General features: G+C 46.7%; 1 protein-coding gene across 5 annotated transcripts in view; it reads left to right on the top strand.

The window, feature by feature from the left end:
* CLEC16A (C-type lectin domain containing 16A) overlaps nt 1–22192 on the top strand; it is a 236214-nt gene that overhangs the window by 12084 nt on the left and 201938 nt on the right. For all 5 annotated transcript variants that reach the window (XM_021668004.2, XM_012453201.3, XM_064362502.1 and 2 more), the window contains exons 2-7: nt 1383–1511; nt 6161–6294; nt 12832–12980; nt 15090–15195; nt 16900–17023; nt 21294–21468. In XM_021668004.2, coding sequence (XP_021523679.2) covers nt 1383–1511; nt 6161–6294; nt 12832–12980; nt 15090–15195; nt 16900–17023; nt 21294–21468 — 817 coding nt within the window. The remainder of the gene's footprint in view (nt 1–1382; nt 1512–6160; nt 6295–12831; nt 12981–15089; nt 15196–16899; nt 17024–21293; nt 21469–22192) is intronic.

The raw sequence follows: 22192 nt of genomic DNA, 5'->3' as shown, positions 1-22192 counted from the left end.
GACAATCCTATCTAGCCCTTTCCTTCCTTGCTCTCACCAGACCCTCAGCTCTTTAAACTGAAGATGGCCATAAAGAAACTAGGAGGGGAGGGGACTTTTCCTGAGTCACTTTCTCTTGGTGTCTGCTTTTCCTTCTCAAGCCTGAGCTCCCTTGACAGGTGAAGTTGCGTGGTTCTGTGGGCCCTGGAGAAGCCATCTTAAAAGCTGTGCCTGACAGCACTCCCAGGGCATCCAGCCAGGCTTCTGGTACCTGCACTGCTCAGGACTGGCCTCGGTGATTCTTTTGGTCTCCCCTACTAGCAAAGAGGCCTTGAGGACTGGACAATGTCTACCTGTCTCTGCTCTAGCACCTGGCATCCTAGCCTGTTTGGGTAGATGAAATACAGCACCATAGTCTCTCCAACCATTGATTGATTGATTGATTCAGTCTCGCTCTGTCGCCCAGTCTGGAGTGCAGTGGCACACTCTCGGCTCACTGCAACCTCCGCCTCCTTCAAGCAGTGCTACTTGCCTCAGCCTCCCTAGTAGTGGGAATTATGGGTACTCAACACCATGCCTGGCTAATTTTTGTATTTTTAGTAGAGATGGGGTTTCGCCATGTTGACCAGGCTGATCTTGAATTCCTGACCTCAGGTGATCCACCCGCCTCAGCCTCCCAAAGTGCTGGGATTACAGGCATGAGCCACCGTGCCCAGCCAGCCCATTTAATTCTGTGAATTTAACAGTCTATTATCAGCAAATAAGACCTTTGCCCTTGGACTGCAGACCACCCATATCATTTGAGCCATAAGGTCTGATGGGCATACTGCACTTGAGGAGGGATAGTGAGCATTCCAGGGGGAATTGCATGTGATTTTTGCCCCAGCATCTGCCCTGGGATCCAGCCTTCCTAAGCTGTGGCTCTATTGCTCTGAATCTCAACATTAGCCTGGCTGCAGGTCTTCTGTTAGGCATCCAGCCTGAGCCGTATGTCCCCACTTGTTCTGATGGCATCAGCACTACAATGAGCGCGTGAAACAGGCTGTGCCTGCTTTTCCCTCAGTCCTGCTGAATATGAATCTCCGAGGGGGCTCCAGGAGCCCCCACTTGATCCAGTTCTCTGGGTGATTCTTTTGCACACTGCAGTTTGAGAGTAGCTGACTTCAAGAGTTTGATAATTTTTTTTGTCTCTATCTGTGTTGGTGTGTCCTTGGTTTAACCCTTAAAGCATCGTCTGCTATTTTTCTTGGGTTGTGAGTTACGTGTAATCTGAATGGGAAATTGCACTACCCAAACCTGAAAAAGCACCGCTGCATTGTCTCCAAAGTATTGCTAATGGTCGTTGAACTTGGCTTGCATTTCAGTTGGCAACCTTTAATTTCCTATTCTCTGTTTTCTCTCAGATATCTGTACCACGTTTTGACCAAAAACACCACAGTCACAGAACAGAACCGGAACCTGCTAGTGGAGACCATCCGCTCCATCACCGAGATCCTCATCTGGGGAGATCAGAATGATAGCTCTGTATTTGAGTAAGGGTTTCTCATGATTGCTGTTTTTTGATCATTCGTCTTTGAATGTTTTTCTAAATGTATACCATGAGTCATTCCTGATGATGTCAGGATTTGACGCGAATTTGATCTTGCCCAGATATCTATCTCTATCTAGCTATATAAAAAAAAAAATGCCCTTGAAACACTATAGAAATGCAAGCCAAAAATGGGGAAGTTATGGAAATGAGTGTCTCTAGAAAACCTGAAAATGTCATGGGTAATTTTCCTCCAGGTTGTGTCTGATTCTTATCCCAAAGGAAGGATAACTTGTCTGGGTGGCGAGATTGTACATGGACAGAAGGCCTGTGCCCCGGGGAGTCACTGAGGCTTCCCAGTTACCATGTTTACTGATGACAGGCACAGGGCTGAGCTCCCAATGTGACAATCCAGCTAAGTTTCCTGCCTACCCCATTGTGGAGGCCCTGTTGGTGTCCCCCTTTTGGCTCAAGGTCACATAGGTGGTAAACGGTGGAAAGGTGAACACATGCCCAGAATCTGTGAGGGGTTACCCCAACTCTCGTACTTCCTGGGTGAGCAGTCCTCGGCCAGGCTCTTTATCTCCCGAAGCCTCAGTTTCTTTACCTTTAAAGGAGAGAGAAAAAGTTCTCTTTGTGTAGTGCCTGGCACGGGAATAAATGATAGCAAATGATAAAGACAGGTGTGTCTCACTGGACAGTTGAAAAGCAAGGACCACTGGGTGCGGTGGTTCACACCTATAATCTCAGAACTTTGGGAGACTGAGGCAGGAGGATCACTTGAGCCCAGGAGTTCGAGACCAGCCTGGGCAACAAAGGGAGACCCCGACTCTACATACAATGAAAACATTAGTTACGCATGGTGGTGTGCACCTGTGGTCCCAGCTACTCAAAAGGTTGAGGTAGGAGGATTGCTTGAGCCCAGGAGGTCCAGGCTGCAATGAACCATGATTGTGCCACTGCACTCCAGCTGGGTGACAGAGTGAAACCATGTCTCAAAGAAAAAAAGCAAGGGCTGTAAACTGTGAACTACCTCCCTAATAGACCTGCCTTGATCTCTTAGTGCAGAAGGATTTGGGACTGGGTTATGACACCCACCAAACACTGTGTGTGTGTGTGTGTGTGTGTGTGTAAAAGTGCATTCTCAATTATAAATATTGAGGCCACTTTTAAAACTCATTTTTGAAAAGTAAAGGTGTTCTATTTTTAACCTGGCTTCTTATTAGATATTCTAATAAGAAGGATATTACCCTTTCTGTTTAACCTGGCTTCTTATTAGATATCTTAATAAGAAGGATATTACCCTTTCTGTTTTCAGGCAGAATTAGACAGCACTGAGCAAGTTCCTGAATATATGTTCAGGATAGTTTTATATTTTCATCGGTAAGATTGTCTAATAAAGCTACTTGTGGAGATGCAAACTCCTCAAAATGCAAACCTGTAAACACTAGCTATGCTCTCCAAAGCAAAACATGAGTAATGAAATTGCGTTTATACATGGAACTAGCTTCGTTTAAGGATCCATGGGGAATTTGGTTTGGTTTGGCTTGGTTTTTTTAGATGGAGTCTCGCTCTGTCGCCCAGGCTGGAGTGCAATGGCATGATCTCGGCTCACTGCAACCCCTGCCTCCCGGGTTCAAGTGATTTACCTGCCTCAGCCTCCCACGTAGTTGGGATTACAGGCATGCACCACCACGCTGGGCTGATTTTTGTATTTTTAGTAAAGACAGGGTTTTGCCACGTTGGCCAGGCCGGTCTCAAACTCCTGACGTCAGGTGATCTGCCTGCCTCAGCCTCCCAAAGTGCTAGGCAGTTGTTTGTTTGTTTTTTTAAGTATCTTTTTGGAAATGAGAAACACCCTTGGGTAAAAGATTAGAAACTGTGTTCGCTTGACTAGAAAGGCCTTTTTTTTTTTTTTTTTTGAGACAGGGTGTTGCTGTGTTGCCCAGGCTGGTCTCAAACTCCTGGGTTGAAGCGATTCTCCCTCCTCAGCCTCCCAACATGCTGGGATTACAGGCATGAACTACTGCACCCTGCCTAGAATGGGCTTTCTTAGTCCATCTGTCATCTTAGAAAACCTGCTGAGCTCCTGGAGTCCCTGTGTTTCTTAAACAGCTGCTCCACAAGGTCCCCAAGAAAATTGTGATTTTACTACATTTTAAAATTTTGGAATAATTTTAGATTTATAGAAAAGTTGCAAAGCTAGTACAGAAAATTCCCATTGTAAGTGTCTTATATTACTAGGGTACATTGGACGAAACTAAGAAACTGACATTGGTACAGTGTTACTCAGTCAGCTTCAGCCCCCATATGGATTTGGCCAGTTTTTTTTTCGTATCTCCTTTCTGTCCTATGATCCCATCCATCTTCCCATGGTGCATTTGGTGGTTGTCCCCAGCCTCCTCTCCTCTGTGACTTTTTTAGTCTTCCTTTGTTTTTATAACCTTGAAAGTTTTGAGAAATGCTGGCCAGGTCTCCTGTGGAATGTCCCCAGTCTGGGTTTGTCTCATGTTTTTCTCGTGATTAAACTGGCAGTGAAGGGGAAGAATGCTGTAGGGGTGAAGCGCCCCCTCGTGGCATCATAGCGCACTCGTGACAGCCCCATGACGTCCTGGTGACGTTACCTTTATCACCTGGTTAAGGTGCTGTCTGCCGGGTTTCTGTACTGTAAAGCTACTCTTTTCTCCTTTCCCTACACTGTTCTTTAGAAGAGAGTCACTGAGTCTACCCCAGCTTTTCATGATGAGGGTGTGGGGGTTAAGGTCTACCTTCTAGAAGGGAGTAGTATCTACATGTATTATTTGAAATTCTTCCACATGGAATATTTGTCTCCTCTCTCAGTTATTATGCAGTCGTCTACTTATATTACTGTGGACTCGTGGATATTTTGTACTCCTGGGTAATAATTTGGTATAATTCAATATGTTATTATTTTGTTGCTCAAGTAGTTTCAGCTTTGGCCACTAGGAGTTCTTTCAGGTTGGTTCTTGTGTCCCCTTGATAAGCTCTCTTCCTTTTGTTTTTTGAGCACTTCTGACTTTCTGGTGCTATAAAGCACTCCAGTCCTACAGTAAGCTGATTTTCTGTGGAGTCGCTCACTCACCTATGGAGATTTTTAAAAATGTAGGTTCATGGATTTTATGCTAGACTTAACTGAGTCAGTCCCTGGGGCAAGATCTAGGTACAGACATTTTAACAAGTTTCCAAGTTGGTCACAGTGCGGCAGTGAGTTTCCTGGTGACACTGAGGAGTCACTGATTTATGCAACTTGAACTGAAGGTAGACAAAATAGGCCAAATGACAGAAATACTCTGGAAGTCGACATGAATGGCGTTTACAGGCAGACAGACTCTCAGAGTTGGAGAAGACTGTAAGGGTCTTTTTTAGGCCATATAAATTCATTGATTTACCCGTTCGTGGATTCAGACAGAATCAGGCAGCCCTGAGTAAGTTCCAGGCCCGTGACCTCCCCACTGTGGAGATGCCAGACGAGGGCAGAGAGGCACCCACAGCTGAGTCAACCAGCAGGCACACCTCATTCTTTTCTCAGTGTCCCAAATGCTAGAGTTTTTGTGTGAGTACAGAGAACACATGACTAGAAACGTCATTCTCTTCCTTTAAAGAAAGGTACTGGGTGGTCTGTTTCCTTTTCAAGACTGAAAGAGCCCACGTGTACCCCCAGGAGCCAATGCCGCTAGGCTGCATACAGATGAGTCTCCTATCCAGAAGGAGAAAGGCAGAAGTAGACTTAGGGGTGGGTTAGTAGGGTTTCTCCACCACATCAGTACCTGTGTATTTCTTTCCAGTTATGTTCCCTTAGGACTTGACAATTTGGGAACCAAAGCTCTCTCTCGCTCTCTCTCTTTTTTTTTTTTTTTTTTTAGCTCTGTCACCCAGGCTGGAATTCAGTAGCCTGATCATATCTTACTGCAGCCTTGAACTCCTGGGCTCAAGCGATGCTCCCACCTTAGCCTCCTGAGTAGCCAGGACTTCAGGCATGTACCACCACCTAATTTTTTTTTTTCTTTTCTTTCTTTTTTTTGGAGACAGAGTCTAGCTCTGTCACCCAGGTTGGAGTGCAGTGGTGTGATCTCTGCTCACTGCAACCTCTGCCTCCCAGGGTCAAGCAGTGCTCCTGCCTTAGCCTCCTGAGTAGCTGGGATTACACGTGTGTACCACCATGCCCAGCTAATTTTTGCAATTTTAGTAGAGACAGGATTTCACCATGTTGGTCAGGGTGGTCTCGAACTCCTGACCTTGTGATCCACCCGCCTTGGCCTCCCAAAGTGCTGGGATTACAGGCTTGAGCCACTGCATCCAGCCTTGTATTCTTTTATGTAGAGACAGGGGTCTCGTTATTTTGCCCAGGTTGGGTCTTGAACTGGCCTCAAGCGATCCTCCTGCCTCAGCCTCCCAAAGTACTGGTATTACAGGCATGAGACTGTTCCCAGCTCTAAAACTCATTTAACTCAGAATTATCTTATTCCTTTGCTGGGAATTCCAGTTGTGGCAGATGATGATGAGTGGGATGATCTGTTGTGTCTATAGATACCTTGGGGGAAAGTATTAATTGTGTTGTGAATGAAACCAGATAATAATTTCAGTTTCCATATGTGAAAGCAAACCATTGACCCTTTTCCGTTCTCTCCCCAGCTTCTTCCTGGAGAAGAATATGTTTGTTTTCTTCTTGAACATCCTGCGGCAAAAATCGGGCCGTTATGTATGCGTTCAGCTGCTGCAGACCTTGAACATCCTCTTCGAGAATATCAGTCACGAGACATCACTTTGTAAGGACATTCCTTGGTATTTGCCTGTGTACTGCTGGGCATCTAGCAGGGTGAAGTTTGGCATGGTTTTCTCTGTCTATGCTTCCTGAGTATATTAGTCTGCTCGGGCTGCCCTAACAAAATACCATAGACTGAGTGGGTTAAACAACAGAAATTAGTTTTCTCACTGTTCTGGAGGATAGAAGTTCAAGACTGGCCAGGCATGGTGTCTCATGTAACCCCAGCATATTAGGCGGCCAAGGTGGGCAGATGACTTGAGCTCAGGAGTTTGAGAACAGCCTGGACAACAAAGTGAAACCCCATCTCTACAAAAAACATAAAAATTAGCTGGGTGTGGTGGTGTGCACCTGTAGTTCCAGCTTCTCAGGAGGCTGAGGTGGGAAAATTGCTTAAGTCAAGAAAGTGGAGACTGCAGTGAGCCATGATTGCACCACTGCACTCCAGCCTGGGTGATAGAGCAAGATTTTGTCTCCAGCAACAGAAAAGATCCGGTTGCCATCAGGGTTAGTTTCTGGTAAGGGCTCTCTTCTTGGCTGCAGAAGACCACCTTCTTGCTGTGCATGGCCTTTCATCTGTGCATGAGTGGAGAGAGATTGAGAGAGAGGCAGCTGGTGTCTTTTCCTCTTAAAGGGACACCAGTCCTATTGGATGAGAGCTCCCACCCTTATGACCTCATTTAACCTTAATTACCTCCCCCAAAGGCCCTGTCTTCAAATACAGTCATAAGCAGGGTTAGAGTTTTCACGTAGGAACTTGAGGGGGACACAGTTCAGTCCCTAACCCTGTGTTTGTCCCTGTGTGGTGAGTACCGTGAGAGGGTTCCCCTCTGCTGATGATGCTGGGGGTGTTTGCAGTTCTTCTTTATGACTTGTTGTTAAAGAATTGGGGTCACTGAATCATCAGCCAGCGGAATAAGCTGGAAGTAGCAGGACAAGGAAGACCTCGGCTGGAGAGCAGGCAAGGGTGTGCGCTTTGGTACCGACCCTCCTGCTTCAGTCCTGCCACCTGGCTAGTGAGTGTGTGACTCCGAACTTCTTACCTGCCCTCAGTAAGCCTCAGTTTCTTCATCCGTAGTAACCACCCCTGAGAGGCACGTGCCGTCAGTGCTTTCATTTTAACACCCAGGCGCCAGCCCTAGCAAAGCCAGAACAGAGAGGGGTTTTATCCCAGGCGATTAGCTCAGTGGTCTTCAGCGAGGGGACATTTGGCATCATCTAGAGACATTCTTGGGGATGCCACTGGCATCTAGTGGGTAGAGGGTGGGGATGCTGCTGTACATTAAGGATAGGCCTCCACAACAGCCCAAATTGTCCCCAGTGCTGAGGCTGAGAAACCCTGGTTTGGTTCCTAATCCTCCACACTAGAGTGCTAGCTTTGTTATTCCAAGGTGACTTCACCAAACCCTGGTCCTGCCCGCCAGAAGTGGGGGACAAATGGCAAAATGTCTATATTAGAGGTAGGCTCTAAGTCCCCCGGACAGGTTTGAAAAAAGTGTGCAGTGGGTAGAAGGAGGTAGAGATGGTGACATTCCTCTGGCCAAGAGGGAGAGGAGAAAGGACTGCTGAGTGATGGCTCTCACAGCTGCCGCTAGGTGGTGCTACTGCCTCAGAGACGCCGTAATGCTGCTTGGTGACTGCAGGTTGACAAATATGGGCCAACTCCTGTCTCCGTAAATGGTTTCCCTTGTTACCAGCACCTGTTTCACTGGATATGAAATGACTGTGGTTTCTAAAAGCTCTGAGGTGAAGATCCCACTCAGCGGCACAGGCCCTGGACTCAGGAGACTGAACCAGGTCCCAGGCTCAGTTCTGCCCCATGCTCCCTGCATGCGCCCGGAGCTGCTGTCTGTGCATCTGTCAAGAGGAGAGCACAGTGGCTGCAGCATAGAGTGGCTGGAGGCATGAGCCTGAGAGCAGATGTGCAGAGCAAGGCACAGGGTCTGGCGGATAGGACGTGGCCACGGCATCGGTTTTCTCTTTTAAGACTGCGTTGTCCTCAGTTCCCTGTCCTGGGAAGCCTCTCAAAGCCCAGCTAGGCAAAGGGCAACTAGATTGAGATGGGGGTGGGAGAGTCAAAGCTTATGGCTTTTAGAGGGTTTCTCTGAATCATACGACTTTTAAAAAGTGTATATATTTAGTGTGTAAAGCTTGATTTTAATATATACACATACACAAAAAATATGTGTACATTGTGAAATAATCACTGCAATCGAGAGAATTAACATCCATCACCTCACATTTGTGTGTGTATGGGGAGGGGTGTGTGCCCACGTTGTGTGATGAAAATATGTCAGACCTACCCTCTTAGCAGATTTCAAGTCTGTAACACAGGAGGGTTAACTGGCGTCACCGTGCTGTACGTGAGAGCTCCGGAACTTACTCATCGTGCCTGGTACCCTTTGATCAGCGTCTCCCCATTTCCCCTGCTCCCCAGTCCTGGGTAGACTGTCCGCTTCTATGAATTTGACTGTTTTAGATTCTCCCTACAAGTGAGATCATGCAGTATGTGTGGCTTTTCTTGTCCTGGGACCAAAAAAGGTGCCCTGCTGTGAGAAACCTGGGCAGATGCCCCTGGCTTTATAGCCCCTTCACCACAGTGCTTTTATAAGCCCTGCAAAAAGGGTAGAAATCATTGCACATTTACAGAACTCAGATTTGTAAGGCATGAGGAGGATAGATGACCTTTGCTTTTATTTTCTAACCACCAAAGAAAAAATGTCCTCATCGTCAAATAACAAAAAGCCAAATGTTCGAAAAATATAGTCAAGTTTCTGCAGGATTTCACCCTAACAATCCACTGTGCATCAGCCATTCTGCTGTTTGCTTTTCTCTTTCCCACCCTCCCAGCGTATCTGATCTCTCATTGTCCCCTTCTGTAACCCCGGCTGCTTTGGCTTAGGAGCTGCAGCTTGTGCCATAATCTATTTAACCTGACCGTGGGCATTTAGGTGCTTTCCAGCTTTTCACTCTTACAAGCAGCCATTTCACAAGTGCACCTGTTGGCTGTTGGGGTCGGTGACCTAAGTGACAGAGTCCTGAGAGACTGAGATTACGTACAGGCTCCCGGGTTTATTAGAAAAGGATACCACAGAAAGTCAGCCACAGTGAGGGGGCAGTAGTAGAAAAGTCCCAGTCTGATAATAGAGGCGCCTCCAGCTGTCTTATGGTGGTCCCCCGCCACCCACAGAGTCATCTCTTGGAGGCCCTGGAAAAGTCCCTGCTGGGGAGTGGAGGAGCCTGTCGCTGTCCCAGCTCCAGGGTGCCGCTAAGAGACTTAGAGTTGCACATCTGAAGCTCCCAGCATGGCGTCTGTGCTGCTGGTGGCCTAGAAGCCATTCAGTAAGACAGCCCAACAGCTCCTTATCCCGCCAGCCCATTACCCCTCCCTACTTGTCCGCAGCAACAGCCAGAATGACACAGAATGAAAAAGAAGTGCTCCAGGTATCAGAATCACCTGGGTGACATGTTACCCATGTTAGATTCCAGGTGGATAAATAAACTGTGGCCTGTTCAGAGAATGTAATACTATATAGCAAAAAAGAAAAGAGAAAGACAGGAAAAGAAAAAAAGGGATGAACTACTACCGCTGCATACACAGCAAGCTGGAAAGCCCTCAGATGTGGTAATAAGTGAAAGGGGCCAAACACAGGAAGTGTGAGCACTGTCTGCATCCATTAGGTGAGGTTCAAGGACAGGCACAACGAGTCTAGCATGCTAGAAGCAGAACGGGTTGCATGGGGGTAGCGGGTACTGACTGGGCAGGGGCGTGAGGGAGCCTCTTGGAGAGCTGGGAATGTCAGATGTGGGATCTGGATGGTGCTTACGCTGTGTGTATATGTAAAACTTCATGCTGGATACTTAGGGTGTGTGAGGTATAAGTATGTATGTAAAACCCATATGTATGTTGTATTAGTTTATTCTCATGGGTCTATAAAACACATATGTATGTTGTATTGGTCCATTCTCCGAGAATGTATGTAAACTTAAGTGTTTTACATACATAGATAAGTGTTTCACATAGATAGATTCAAGGCTGGGTAATTTATAAGAGAAAGGTTAATCGACTTATGGTTCAGCATGGCTGGGGAGGCCTCAGGAAACTTATAATTATGGCAGAAGGGGAAGCAAACATGTCCTTCTCCCCATGGCAGCAGCAAGGAGAAGAATGAGTGCCCAACAAAGAGGGAAGCCCCGTATAAAAGCATCGCATATCGTGAGAACTCACTATCACAAGAACAGGATGGGGGAAACCACCCCCATGATTCAATTATTTCCACCTGGTCCCTCCCATAACACCTGGGGATTATGGGAACTACAATTCAAGATGAGACTTAGGTGGGGACACAGCCAAACCATACCGTACATGTACATGTATGTGTAGTTCCACATATGTCAAACTGTCCACTTGGAAATGTGATACATATAACTCATCTTAAAAAATGTAAACTTCCTGTGATCCTGCCCTAGACCCCCTAACTCCTCACTTGGAGGGGTCCCCAAGCGCTGCCTCAGGAGTTGTTAAACTCCGGAGATTTTGAAAACCGCTCTTCTGAGACTGCAGAGCGCACAGCCTGCCTGCCATGCCTGCTCAGAGTGCACAGTGGCTTTTCTGAATGCAGTGGCTTTCCTGGAGAACTGGCTTCCAAGGAGGACCAAGCCACAGGCCCACACTGTGGCTTCCGCACGATCCCGGGCTCCCGGATTCCTCTTTGTGATGTTTTTGATGATTCCCAACAGACGAGTAATACTTTGATTGACCTCTGTTAGGTACCTTGATGACTCCACGTAACTTAATGGTTTATTTCCTCTTCACCCCAGAGCAGCTGTGTTCAGTCCTGGGAATATAGTAGACATTTTCTTTGCTTGATTTGTTTTTAGAGACAGGGTCCCACTCTGTCGCTAGGCTGTACTACAGTGATGTGATCATGGCTCACTGCAACCTTGAACTCCTAGGCTCAAGCTGGGACCATAGCTGCACACCATCACACCTGGCTGAAGTTGAGATTGTCAATCTCCAAATAATAGTAATAAGAGTAATGGGAGCTAACATTATTGAGTGCTTGCTTTGTGACCCATACTGTCCTGAGGGCTTTTTGTGCATTTTCTCCGTTAATCCTTGCCACAACTTTATGAGGAAGGTCCTGCTGTTCTATTTTCCAGACAAACTGGGGCATGGGGAGGGTCAGCAGCTTGCTTCAGGTCACAACACAACTAGGAAGTGGCAGGGGTGAGATGTGGACACAAGCAAGCCAGGCCCAAGTCCATAATTGAACCCAAAGCCTCCCAAACACAAGCATGCATGGGAAGCTCTGCACACTTCTTACATGCAGAGCACTGGACCCACCCCTGGAGATTCTGATTCAGTGGGGCAGGCCTGGGGCCCAAGATCCTGCAGGTCTGACATGCTCCAGGGGTTGCAGTGCTGCCCATCTGAGGACCAGACTCTGAGTAGCGAGGCTCCAAACCATGCCCTCCACTGGTGTCAATCCTGTTCTACCTCTAGCTGTCCTGAGGACAGGGCAGGTGAGCTGGTGCAGTGCTCACACACCAGCAGCTCAAAGGACAGGCAAGGGGACAGCAGTGCCTTGCTTTGCAGGGTGGCCAGTGAGAACAGAGGGAAACATGCCTGGCAAGGCCCAACACCAGGATTTTGAACTGCAGGACATAGGCTGCGGTTTTGGCCGAGAGACGTGTTTTGCTGGCCAGCACAACTTTAAAAGCTAGTTTGCTCAGTGGCAAACATGTCGGAATCAGGAGATTCGCAGGGCGGGTGGCTGGGAGCTGGGGAGGGGTTGCTCTTCAGTTGACCCCAGTGCCCTTGGGCCCTCATCACCCAGTTTTCATTGTTGGGCCCCCATAATGCATGACAGGCACAGGATCTGACATCAGACCCTAGGTTCGAATCCCTTCTCTGTGACTGTCTCCGTGCTCAGGTAAGTTATTCTCTGAGATGTTTTTGTTCTTCTGCAAAATGGGAAGAATGAGTCCTAGTCTGCAGGATCCTGTGATGGTTAATGGTCGTGTAAAGCACTCAGCCCAGTGCCTGCCATGTAGGGATTCAGCAGGTGACCTTTATGAAATCATGTTGCTATATAAGGAGGGAGAAAACCCCAGTGTGGCCTGTTGTGGCATTCAGAGTTGATGATGTGATTTGTGATGACAGAAGGGGGCAGCTTTTTATCCTCATCTATGGGTGGTTTGTGAAAATGCCCACACACCAGCCAGTCTCCCCCACCCCCAGCTCTTTGTTGAACTTTGCCATCAATGAAAAGAAAAATGTTGGAGTGTCTTTTTTTATTTGGTGTGGGAGGGCGGGGAAGGGCTGTTTTCTGGCGATGCCTTTGAACTTCCTGGTGACTGTGGATCACAGATGATCTCTTTGCTGGTTAAAAGTTAAGCTCTTCCAGTTAGTGTGTTTAATCCCAGCAACCCAGAGGCTTACCTGATTCAAGTCCATTAACATGGTCATGTGCTGGTTGCCTGGCTTATCTTTCCTCTGGCATGAATTAACCTGTTTTGTTTTGTTTTCTCCCTCTAGATTATTTGCTCTCAAATAACTATGTAAATTCTATCATCGTTCATAAATTTGACTTTTCCGATGAGGAGATTATGGCCTATTATATATCCTTCCTGAAAACACTTTCGTTAAAACTCAACAACCACACTGTCCATTTCTTTTATAATGAGGTAAGTAATTGCCGGAGGGGCACGTGTGGGTGTAAAGCTAAACCAGTTACGGCAGCACCTTAGATCTGGGTGGTCGTGTGTCTGTTTACAAAGCTGGTACGTGCTTGTTTGGATTTTCACGGCAACACTGTTTGACTTTGGCATGCTTAAAACTTTTTTTTAAGTTATGTAAGTTACTTTTCTATTTAAAAAATTTAATTTTTGTAGAGACAGGGTCTTACAGTATTTTCCAGGTTGGTCTTGAACCCTGGGGCTCAAGCGATCCTCCTACCTTGGCCTCCCAAAGTGTCAGGATTACAGACGTGAGCCACCACACCTGGCCATCCTTTCCATTTTTAATGTAAAATTCAGTCTGTGCTGAGAGCATTTTGCTTGGCAGAGCGGAGGCATGCCTAGAGGTTGTCTTGGGGAAGTGTTGCCCTTTAGGAAAAGCAGGAACTCCAGTCAGGGCTGGCTTTGCCACTTCCCTGCTGTGTCACCTTCAGGAAGTCCCAGTCCCTTTCTGAACCTCATCTGAGTTTCCTCATCTGAGAATATGTATCTTGTAGGGTTATTAGGGGTTGAATTAAATGAGATGATGTCTTCAAAGTGCCTAGTATGTACGTGGCTCCCTAAAATCATAGACATTGCTATTCTTTTTTTTTTGAGACGAGTTTCTCTCTTGTTACCCAGACTGGAGTGCAATGGCGCGATCTCGGCTCACCGCAACCTCCACCTCCTGGGTTCAGGCAATTCTCCTTCCTCAGCCTCCCGAGTAGCTGGGATTACAGGCATGCGCCACCATGCCCAGCTAATTTTTTTGTATTTTTAGTAGAGACGGGGTTTCACCATGTTGACCAGGATGGTCTCCATCTCCTGACCTCGTGATCCACCCGCCTCAGCCTCCCAAAGTGCTGGGATTACAGGCATGAGCCACCGCACCCGGCCGACATTGCCATTCTTGATAAGATAATGTCCCTGACATTCCTTGGGAGAATTATTAAAACAACTTAAATAGATCAGTTGCTTCTGTCCTTACACCTAAAAGCAGTTTGAACCATAAGGTCAATGTAGCTGCCATACCAAAAGGTCCAGGCACTGGCTGTGCTGGGGCTGGTTCATCCTGTGGTTCAACCATATCAGCAAGGACCCAGGCTTTCCCATCTTCCTGCTCTGCTGACTGTACAGTTGGCATCTGTCCTCAGGTTCAACCCCTCATGGTCACAGGGTGGCTGCCCCTGCCCCCAAACATTGCATAATCATGCGCCACTGCTGAAATCCCTGATGAGATCACTTCCCTTCTTGTGTCTGTTTTTAACTTCCAAAGAAAACTTTCTCAGAAGGCTCCAGCCTTCCCTTCATGTCTCCCCACATCCCATTGAGTACTTCTTAGCTGTCAGGTGCTGGGGTAAGCATGAGATCAGAAATGATCTCATTTAATCCTAGAAACCATAAAATAGATGTTATTATCCCCATTTTATAGATGAAGAAACAGAGGTTTAGAAATACTGCATTGCACAGGTTAGAAGCGGTAGAAGAGGTAAGGAACCCAGGTCTGACATTATCTGGACTCCTTTTTTTTAAGTTACAATTTTTAAAGTAGAGATGGGGTCTCGTCTCATTGCCCAGGCTGGTCTCAAACTCCAGACCTCAAATGATCCTCCCTCTGTGGCTTTCCAAAGTGCTGGGATTATGGGCATGAGCCACTACTCCCACCCAGTGAATAAATGATTACTTCTACTACGGCCACTACTACTGTACTTTTTTCTTTTGTTTTTTGAGACCAGGTCTTGCTCTGTTTGCCCAGTCTGGAGTGTAGTGGCAGTCACAGCTCACTGCAGCCTCAAGATCCTGGGCTCAAGCCATCCTCCCACCTCAGCCTTCCGAGTAACTGGTACTATAGACGTGCACCACCACACGGACTCGGACTTTTCTGTTTCTTCTGTGGCTTTGCCTTCCCATCCCTTTCCACATTCCCCATTGGGAATGAACCACTGACTTACGGTTCACGTTGTCAACCTTTTTTTTTTTTTGGTCTTTCTGAAGTCTCTGTTGGAATCCAGAGAGTTGGGGTGGGGCCAGGCCTGGCTTATGGGCTTGTCATTTGTTTTTGTTATTCTTTTGTTTTAGCACACCAATGACTTTGCCCTGTACACAGAAGCCATCAAGTTTTTCAATCACCCTGAAAGCATGGTTAGAATTGCTGTAAGAACCATAACTTTGAACGTCTATAAAGGTAAGTGTCCTCATGGGCTTGTGCCTTGGCAGATTTTTGACTTGGCCGCAAGCGCTCACTCCCATGTGTGTATGCGTATGGTTCTCGGAGTGTAATGAGGGAGCACATTGATGATGAGCCGTGGCTGCTTCTCACGAAAAACATGGAGTCCCCTAGCATTTAGCTGGCCGCTCATGGAAATCCTTGCCTTCTCCAGGCATGTCCAAGTCTTTCTCATGCTGCCACTCAGAAGTAGAATGTCCTAAGAGAGGCACGTGTGGGATTTAGAGTGGCTGTGTTACAGAATTAGGGGAAGCAAAGTTTTCTTTTAAATGTAATATTTAAATTTTTTGTGTTTTGGCTTGTGAAATACACTTTAATACAGCTAAGGGGTAATCTGACTTTTAAGTAATATATGCAAGCATGTCACATTGTGAACAGCAGGGGGCAATGTTGTATTCTCAACAGGCTGCAAAGCTCCGCACTAACAAATCCTTTCTTTCAAGATGTTCTTAATGCTCAAAACATTGCCCCAGGGAAAAAGCCATTCCCAGCTCTCTGCTGCACTGACACAAAGGCTGCCTGGCCAAGATTTCCTGAACTGGAATTGTCCTTCCAAGGCGATGCTTGGAAGTTCTCTGCCTAATGCCTGGCTTATTTCCCCTGGAGTCACCGCAATGGAGATGGAACTGTATTTTCTTAGGGATGAAAGGGCTTTGACTTTAATGAGTCAGAATGTTATTACTTGCTAATTAGGGTGGGGGTTCTTCACTCCAGTCTAGCATGGGGCTTACATTAAATTTAAGAACCTTTCTAAGAGCCCAACTGGACCCATCCAGGGGTCGTAAACTGAGGACCTGTGGGCCGTATCCAACCATCAGACGTGTTTTAATTTGCTTCATTTTTGAAAAAAATATATAGTTGCCAGTATTTAAAAATTGGAAGATCTTGCATTGTAATCTGGATTTGTGCCTTGAAGATATAGATTTGGCTAGTCGAGGTCCACGGTCCTGCAGGGTGGGGGTTGGCAGGCACAGAAGCAGCTGCCCCTTCGGGGTCAAAGCCCATGCTCCCAGGTCACATGCTGGACCTCCTGGCCACCAACCAACCTGGCAGGCTTCTAAGTTTGCCACCCTGGTCCAAGCCACAGTTGATTCTGCTGCCTCCTGCTCTGTTTTCTCTTGTCCCCTTCTGACCTTATATCTCCATGCAGATGCCTCCTGCCCTAGCGTCTCTCCCTCTGCGCAGCTCTCTCACCTTCCCAGTTCCTAACCCTGTTAACTGTTGTCTGTTTTTTGCCTTTCCTTCAATGACGATTCCTGTGTTCCTTATTCCAGTGTCATGTAAGTTATTAACCTCTGGTTTTCCGCTTTCTTAATTTATCCTTATATGTAAATACGGGAACCTTGCTTGAGAATGGTGTAATTCTCAGTGTAGTCTAACTCAATCCGCTACTGATAAGTAAGCTCTCCGATGCACTATTAATGTTTAGCCCAACTAATTTCTTTTTAAGGATAAAATATCACAAGAACTGCCTTGATGACTAGAGTTTTATGAATAAGATATACATTTTCAAGTATTTCCGGGAAAGACAGACAATTTCAGATTATAGCAGAGGGCTTTTTCATTGTGGTTTTTGGGTTTTGCTTTGTTTTTGTTTTTTTTAAATCGCCCCCAAGTTATTTTTGGTAGCTTGACTTTTTTTTCTTCTGTGTATTTTCTCAGTGGATAACCAGGCCATGCTGCACTACATCCGAGATAAAACTGCAGTTCCTTACTTTTCCAATTTGGTCTGGTTCATCGGGAGCCACGTGATTGAACTTGATGACTGCGTGCAGACGGATGAGGAGTAAGTGACACCCTCAGGGCCACTCACTATGTAGACAGGGCAGTTAGGGAACAATTCTGTTTTCATCAAGGAAAAAGAAACCCAAGAACAGCACTTCCCTACCTCTGTGTAGGCAGAGCATGGACTTCCGTACTCTAAAAGGTTCTGCCCACCTGTTTGTAATAATGAAACGCTGGAAACAACTTAGCCACCTCCCAGAGCAGGCGGGGTAAATCAATTCAGTACAGCCATAGATGGGGCTGCTAGGCAGCTGGTGAGAAGGCCGAGGGACTCTGTCAGCTGATGAAAGCATTAGCAAAGTGTTGTCTCTATAAGATGGAATAGTGTTTGGCAATGAAAAGGAATGAAGCACTGACGTGTGGTATGGTATAGATGAACCTCAAAGCCTTAGGCCTAGTGAAATGCTCAGAGTAGGTGAATCTATAGGGGCAGATTGGGGGTTTCCTATGGCTAGCATGCTGTCTGGGGACATAGAAAGCAAGCAACTGCTAATGAGTATCAGGTTTTGTTTTTTTTTTTTGGAAACAGAATATTGCTCTGTCACCCAGGCTGGAGAGCGGTAGAGTGATCATGGCTTACTGTAGTTTTGACCTCCTAGGTTTAAGCAATTCTCCCACCTCAGCCTCCCAGGTAGCTAAGATGACCAGGCCCATGCCATCACACCCAGCTAACTGTTTTGATTTCTAGTAGAGATGGAGTTTTGCCATGTTGCCCAGGCCGATCTTAAATTCCTGGGCTCAAGCGATCCTCCTGCCTCAGCCTCCCAAAGTGCTAGGATTACAGGTGTGGGCCACCACCTCCAGCCAAGTAAGGGGCTTTTTCTTTTTCTTTTTTTTTTTTTTAAGACAGAGTCTTGCTCTGTCACCTAGGCTGGAGTGCAGTAGTGCAATCTCTGCTCACTGCACCTCTGCTTCCCAGATTCAAGTGATTCTCCTACCTCAGCCTCTGGAATAGTTGAGATTACAGGCATGCACCACTACACCTGGCTAATTTTTGTATTTTTAGTAGAGATAGGGTTTCACCATATTGGCCAGGCTGGTCTCAAACTGCTGACCTCATGATCTGCCTGCCTAGGCCTCCCAAGGTGCTGGGATTACAGGTGTGAGCCACCACATCTGGACATAAGGGGTTTTTTTGCAGGGGGATAACAATGTTCTAAAATTGACTGTGATCATGGTCGGGCAACTCTGTGAATCTACCAAAAACCATTACATTGTATACTTAAATAATTGAATTTTATGGTATGTGAATTACACTTCAATAAATCTCTTTTTAAAAAAAGTTGAGGATAGTGCTTTTGTCTTTAGAGGGATGACTAGAAGTTCCAGAGCAGGATTTCTTTCCCTTGTCTGTCTTGAACTGGGTACCATTGTTGTGGGTGCTGTCTTGTGCATTGTAGGATTTTTACCAGCATTCCTGGCCTCCACCTACTAGATGCCAATAGCACCCCTCCCCAGTCGTAATAACCAAAAATGTCCTTAGACATTGCCAAATGTCCCTTTAAGGCAAAATCACCCTCACTTGAGAACCACTACTCCAGGGTGACAGCTTTGCCCAGGTCTAGTGAAAGGTGCGTCCAGTTGGGGTCAGGATGCTAAAGGGACCAGAAAAGAATTGTCCTGGGGAAGGGGTGCTAGGCAGATAGAATATGAGATCTGATATGGGGAAAGAAGCAAGGATGGGCAGCAAGTCAGGCAGACCTGACTGAGCAACTGGGAAAGCTAGAAGCCTTATGTATTTAAACAGTGGTGGATGCGAGACATAATGAGACACTTCACTACAGAAAGAGCAAAGTTATACAAGCAAGGAAATGAAATCATAGTCCTCTATTTGGCTCCACATCGAATGTTATGATAACATCAACCCCAATTGCTGATAACTACTTGGGGGGAAATGGCAGAGAGAACGGAAGAGTTCTGTCATAACAGGAGTTCAATAGATAATACCTAAAACATCTCAATTGCAAAATAGAAGTCCATGCAGATTTTCTAGAAAATGAGAGGAACTATCTGCAGAAACAACTGCCTCTAAAGAGTGGAGAGAAGTAGAAGAGGGCAGGGTGTGGTGGCTCACACCTGTAATCCTAGCACTTCGGGAGGCCGAGGCGGGCAGATCACTTGAGGTAAGGAGTTGGAGACCAGCCTGGCCCCATCTCTACTAAAAATACAAAAATTAGCCAGGCATGGTGGTACACTCTTGTAATCCCAGCTACGAGGCTGAGGCACGAGAATTGCTTGAACCCAGGAGGTGGAGGTTGCAGTGAGCTGGGATCGCCCCACTGCTCTCCAGCCTGGGTGACAGAGCAAGACACTGTCTCAAAAGAAAGAAAAACAAAAGTGGAGGAGACGGGGCCATGAGCTGCTGTTTTTCATTATCAGCATATCAAGGCAATTTGAGTTTTAAACCTCGCTGCATGTATTACTTTGGTGTTTTTTAAACCAAAGTATTAAAAAGCGAGGCATATTAAATATATCATTAGAGAAAATGTTCCGAAGTGTCTTACTAAGTGGGAGAAAAGTGCAAAACATTGGGCATAAATGTTCTAGGTCTCAGGTGCACAGTGGGTTCATAGGCATTCGTTATGCTGTTAGGCTTTACAACATGTATTTGCCATAAATATTTACCAAATATCTTTTTTCTTTTTTTTTCTTTTGAGATAGAGTCTTGCTCTGTCTCCCAGGCTGGAGTGCAGCACAGTCTTGGCTCACTGCAACCCACCTCCCAGATTCAAGCGATTCTCGTGCCTCAGCCTCCTGAATAGCTGGGGCAACAGGCGCATGCCACCATGCCTGGCTAATTTTTTTTTTTGTATTTTTAGTAGATGTGGGGGTTTCACTATGTTGGCCAGGCTGGTCTTGAACTCCTGACCTAAAGTGAACTGCCTGCCTTGGCCTCCCAAAGTGCTGGGATTATAGACATGAGCCACTGTACCCAGCTGAAATATCTTATTGAAGTATAAGAAATAATGGCCTGGGCATAGTGGCTCATGCCTGCAATCCTACCACTACAGGAGGCCGAGGCAGAAGGGTCACTTGAGTCCAGGAGTTTGAGACTAGCCTGGGCAACATGGTGAGACCCCCCCAACCCCCTACAAAAAAAAATTTTTAAACAGTCGGGCATGGTGGCAGGTGCCTGTAATCTGAGCTACTTGGGAAGCTGAGGTGGGAGGAACACTTGAGCCTCAGAGGTTGAGGCTATAATGAGCATGCCACAGCACTCCAGCCTGGGTGACAGAACAAGACCCTGTCTCAAAACATAATAAACAATAAGTAAATAAAAGGAATAGTTATCTAGAATTATATAAAAGAAGCAAAATTGATCTTAGTGTTACTTTATTTTTCTCAAGTATATACAGTTAGATGGATAGAAATGTGATGTCTGTACTTTAGATGTGACTACCACTGGGAGAAGTGAAAGTGTAGCAAACGCAGACATTAGGGTTTTAAGTCTCAAAATGTTCATAGTGGATATCTGTTAGTGGTGGCTTTACAGGAGACTTTGAATTCTATTTGCTTTTATTTTTTTAATTTGCTGCTGTCAAAAATGATCATCTATCAATTGGGTAATAATAACAATACAAACAAAATGCTTAGCTAGCGTTTGCAGCATACTGCTTTGAGGGTGTTGAAAGCGTCCCCACCAGCTGTTTCTAGAGCGTGAGACTGACTCTACCCAAGAGACATTACCCCGCTACCCCGACCACCCCCTTCCCCGACCCAGCATGCTATTGCTAACTGCAGGGAGACCAAGACCTCCAGGGCAGGGGCCTGGGGGAGGGGCGTTGTGTCTTTGCTGCGTGTCCGAATGTGTCAGGGCCACTGGGGTGACCTGCTTTTCTCTTTAGAACTCTTCTGGAGCATTTTAATTACAGTGGATTTATTGCTCCGTTAATGCTGCTTTATCTGGGGAGCCAGGGGATCTTGCCACAATGGCTAGTGGCTGTGCTTGTGCGCTGGCTTGCTGGAAGAGCTTAGCAGCATTTTGCTTTGTTTACCTCATTCTGGGGGGGCTGTGGTAGTGGGAGGGGTGATATTGAGGCCCCCAGAGAGTGGAGGTACCCCAGCAGTCCCCTGAAATTGATTACAGTAAACCTGCCCATTATCCCTTTGTGTGTCTCCCCAGCAGGGGCCAAGATAAGTGTCTCTTGAGACTAACTCAAATATTGATTATGTGGATGAACCCCCAGTGACCTAAGTCTCAGGCCATTGATGTTAGTCTCAGAGGCTCCAAGCGCTGGCCTCTAGGCTGAGGTGGTCATTTCTCCTGGCAGGCACCGGAATCGGGGCAAACTCAGTGACCTGGTGGCAGAGCACCTAGACCACCTGCACTATCTCAATGACATCCTGATTATCAACTGCGAGTTCCTCAACGATGTTCTCACAGACCACCTGCTCAACAGGCTCTTCCTGCCCCTCTACGTGTACTCACTGGAGAACCAGGACAAGGTGGGTCCCGCCCCATGGCTCCCTCTGGCTGAAGGCCATCTTCAGAAATGAGGAAGAACAGTCCCCTGGAGTGGGGCTGAGCATTGCAAACTAGGACTGAGATTTTTGTTTTGTTGTTGTTGTTGTTTTGAGACAGAGTGTCCCTCTTGTGTCCAGGCTGGAGTACAGTGGCGCGATCTCAGCTCAATGCGACCTCCGCCTCCTGGGTTCAAGCGATTCTCCCACCTCAGCCTCCCAACTAGCTGGGATTATAGGTGCATACTACCATGCCTGACTAATTTTTGTACTTGTTGGTAGAGACAGCATTTCACCATGTTGATCAGGCTGGTCTCAAACTCCTGACCTCAGGAGATAACACCTGCCTGGGCCTCCCAGAATGCTGGGATTACAGGCAAGAGCCACTGTGCTTGCCAGGACCAAGGTTTTGAGCCCAAGGGAGAGTCCTCTCAGAGCACGCTGGTTTTCCTTTCCTTTTCCTTTCATTTCCTGAGACAGAGTGTGTATGTGAGAAGACTGTAAAAGTGAATGAGAAAAGATTACCAACATCAGGAGGAAACAGGAAACCTCTCCAAATGTAGGTTTTTGGTTTCTGCGCATCCTTCCCAGAGGTGTTTTCCTTCCTGGTAACTTTTCCTGGTTGTTACCAGAACCCATTGATTTGGAGAAGCTGCAGACAGCAGCAGAACTTGTGCAGCACGGAGGGACAGGATTGAGCACACTCAGG

This window comes from Aotus nancymaae, unplaced genomic scaffold, assembly GCF_030222135.1.
Source record: "Aotus nancymaae isolate 86718 unplaced genomic scaffold, 86718_ANA_hifiasm-v0.15.2.pri h1tg000049l, whole genome shotgun sequence".
Classification (NCBI taxonomy): domain Eukaryota; kingdom Metazoa; phylum Chordata; class Mammalia; order Primates; family Aotidae; genus Aotus; species Aotus nancymaae.
The sequence above is the reverse complement of the archived record's forward strand: the minus strand, read 5'-3'. Positions and strand labels throughout refer to the sequence as shown.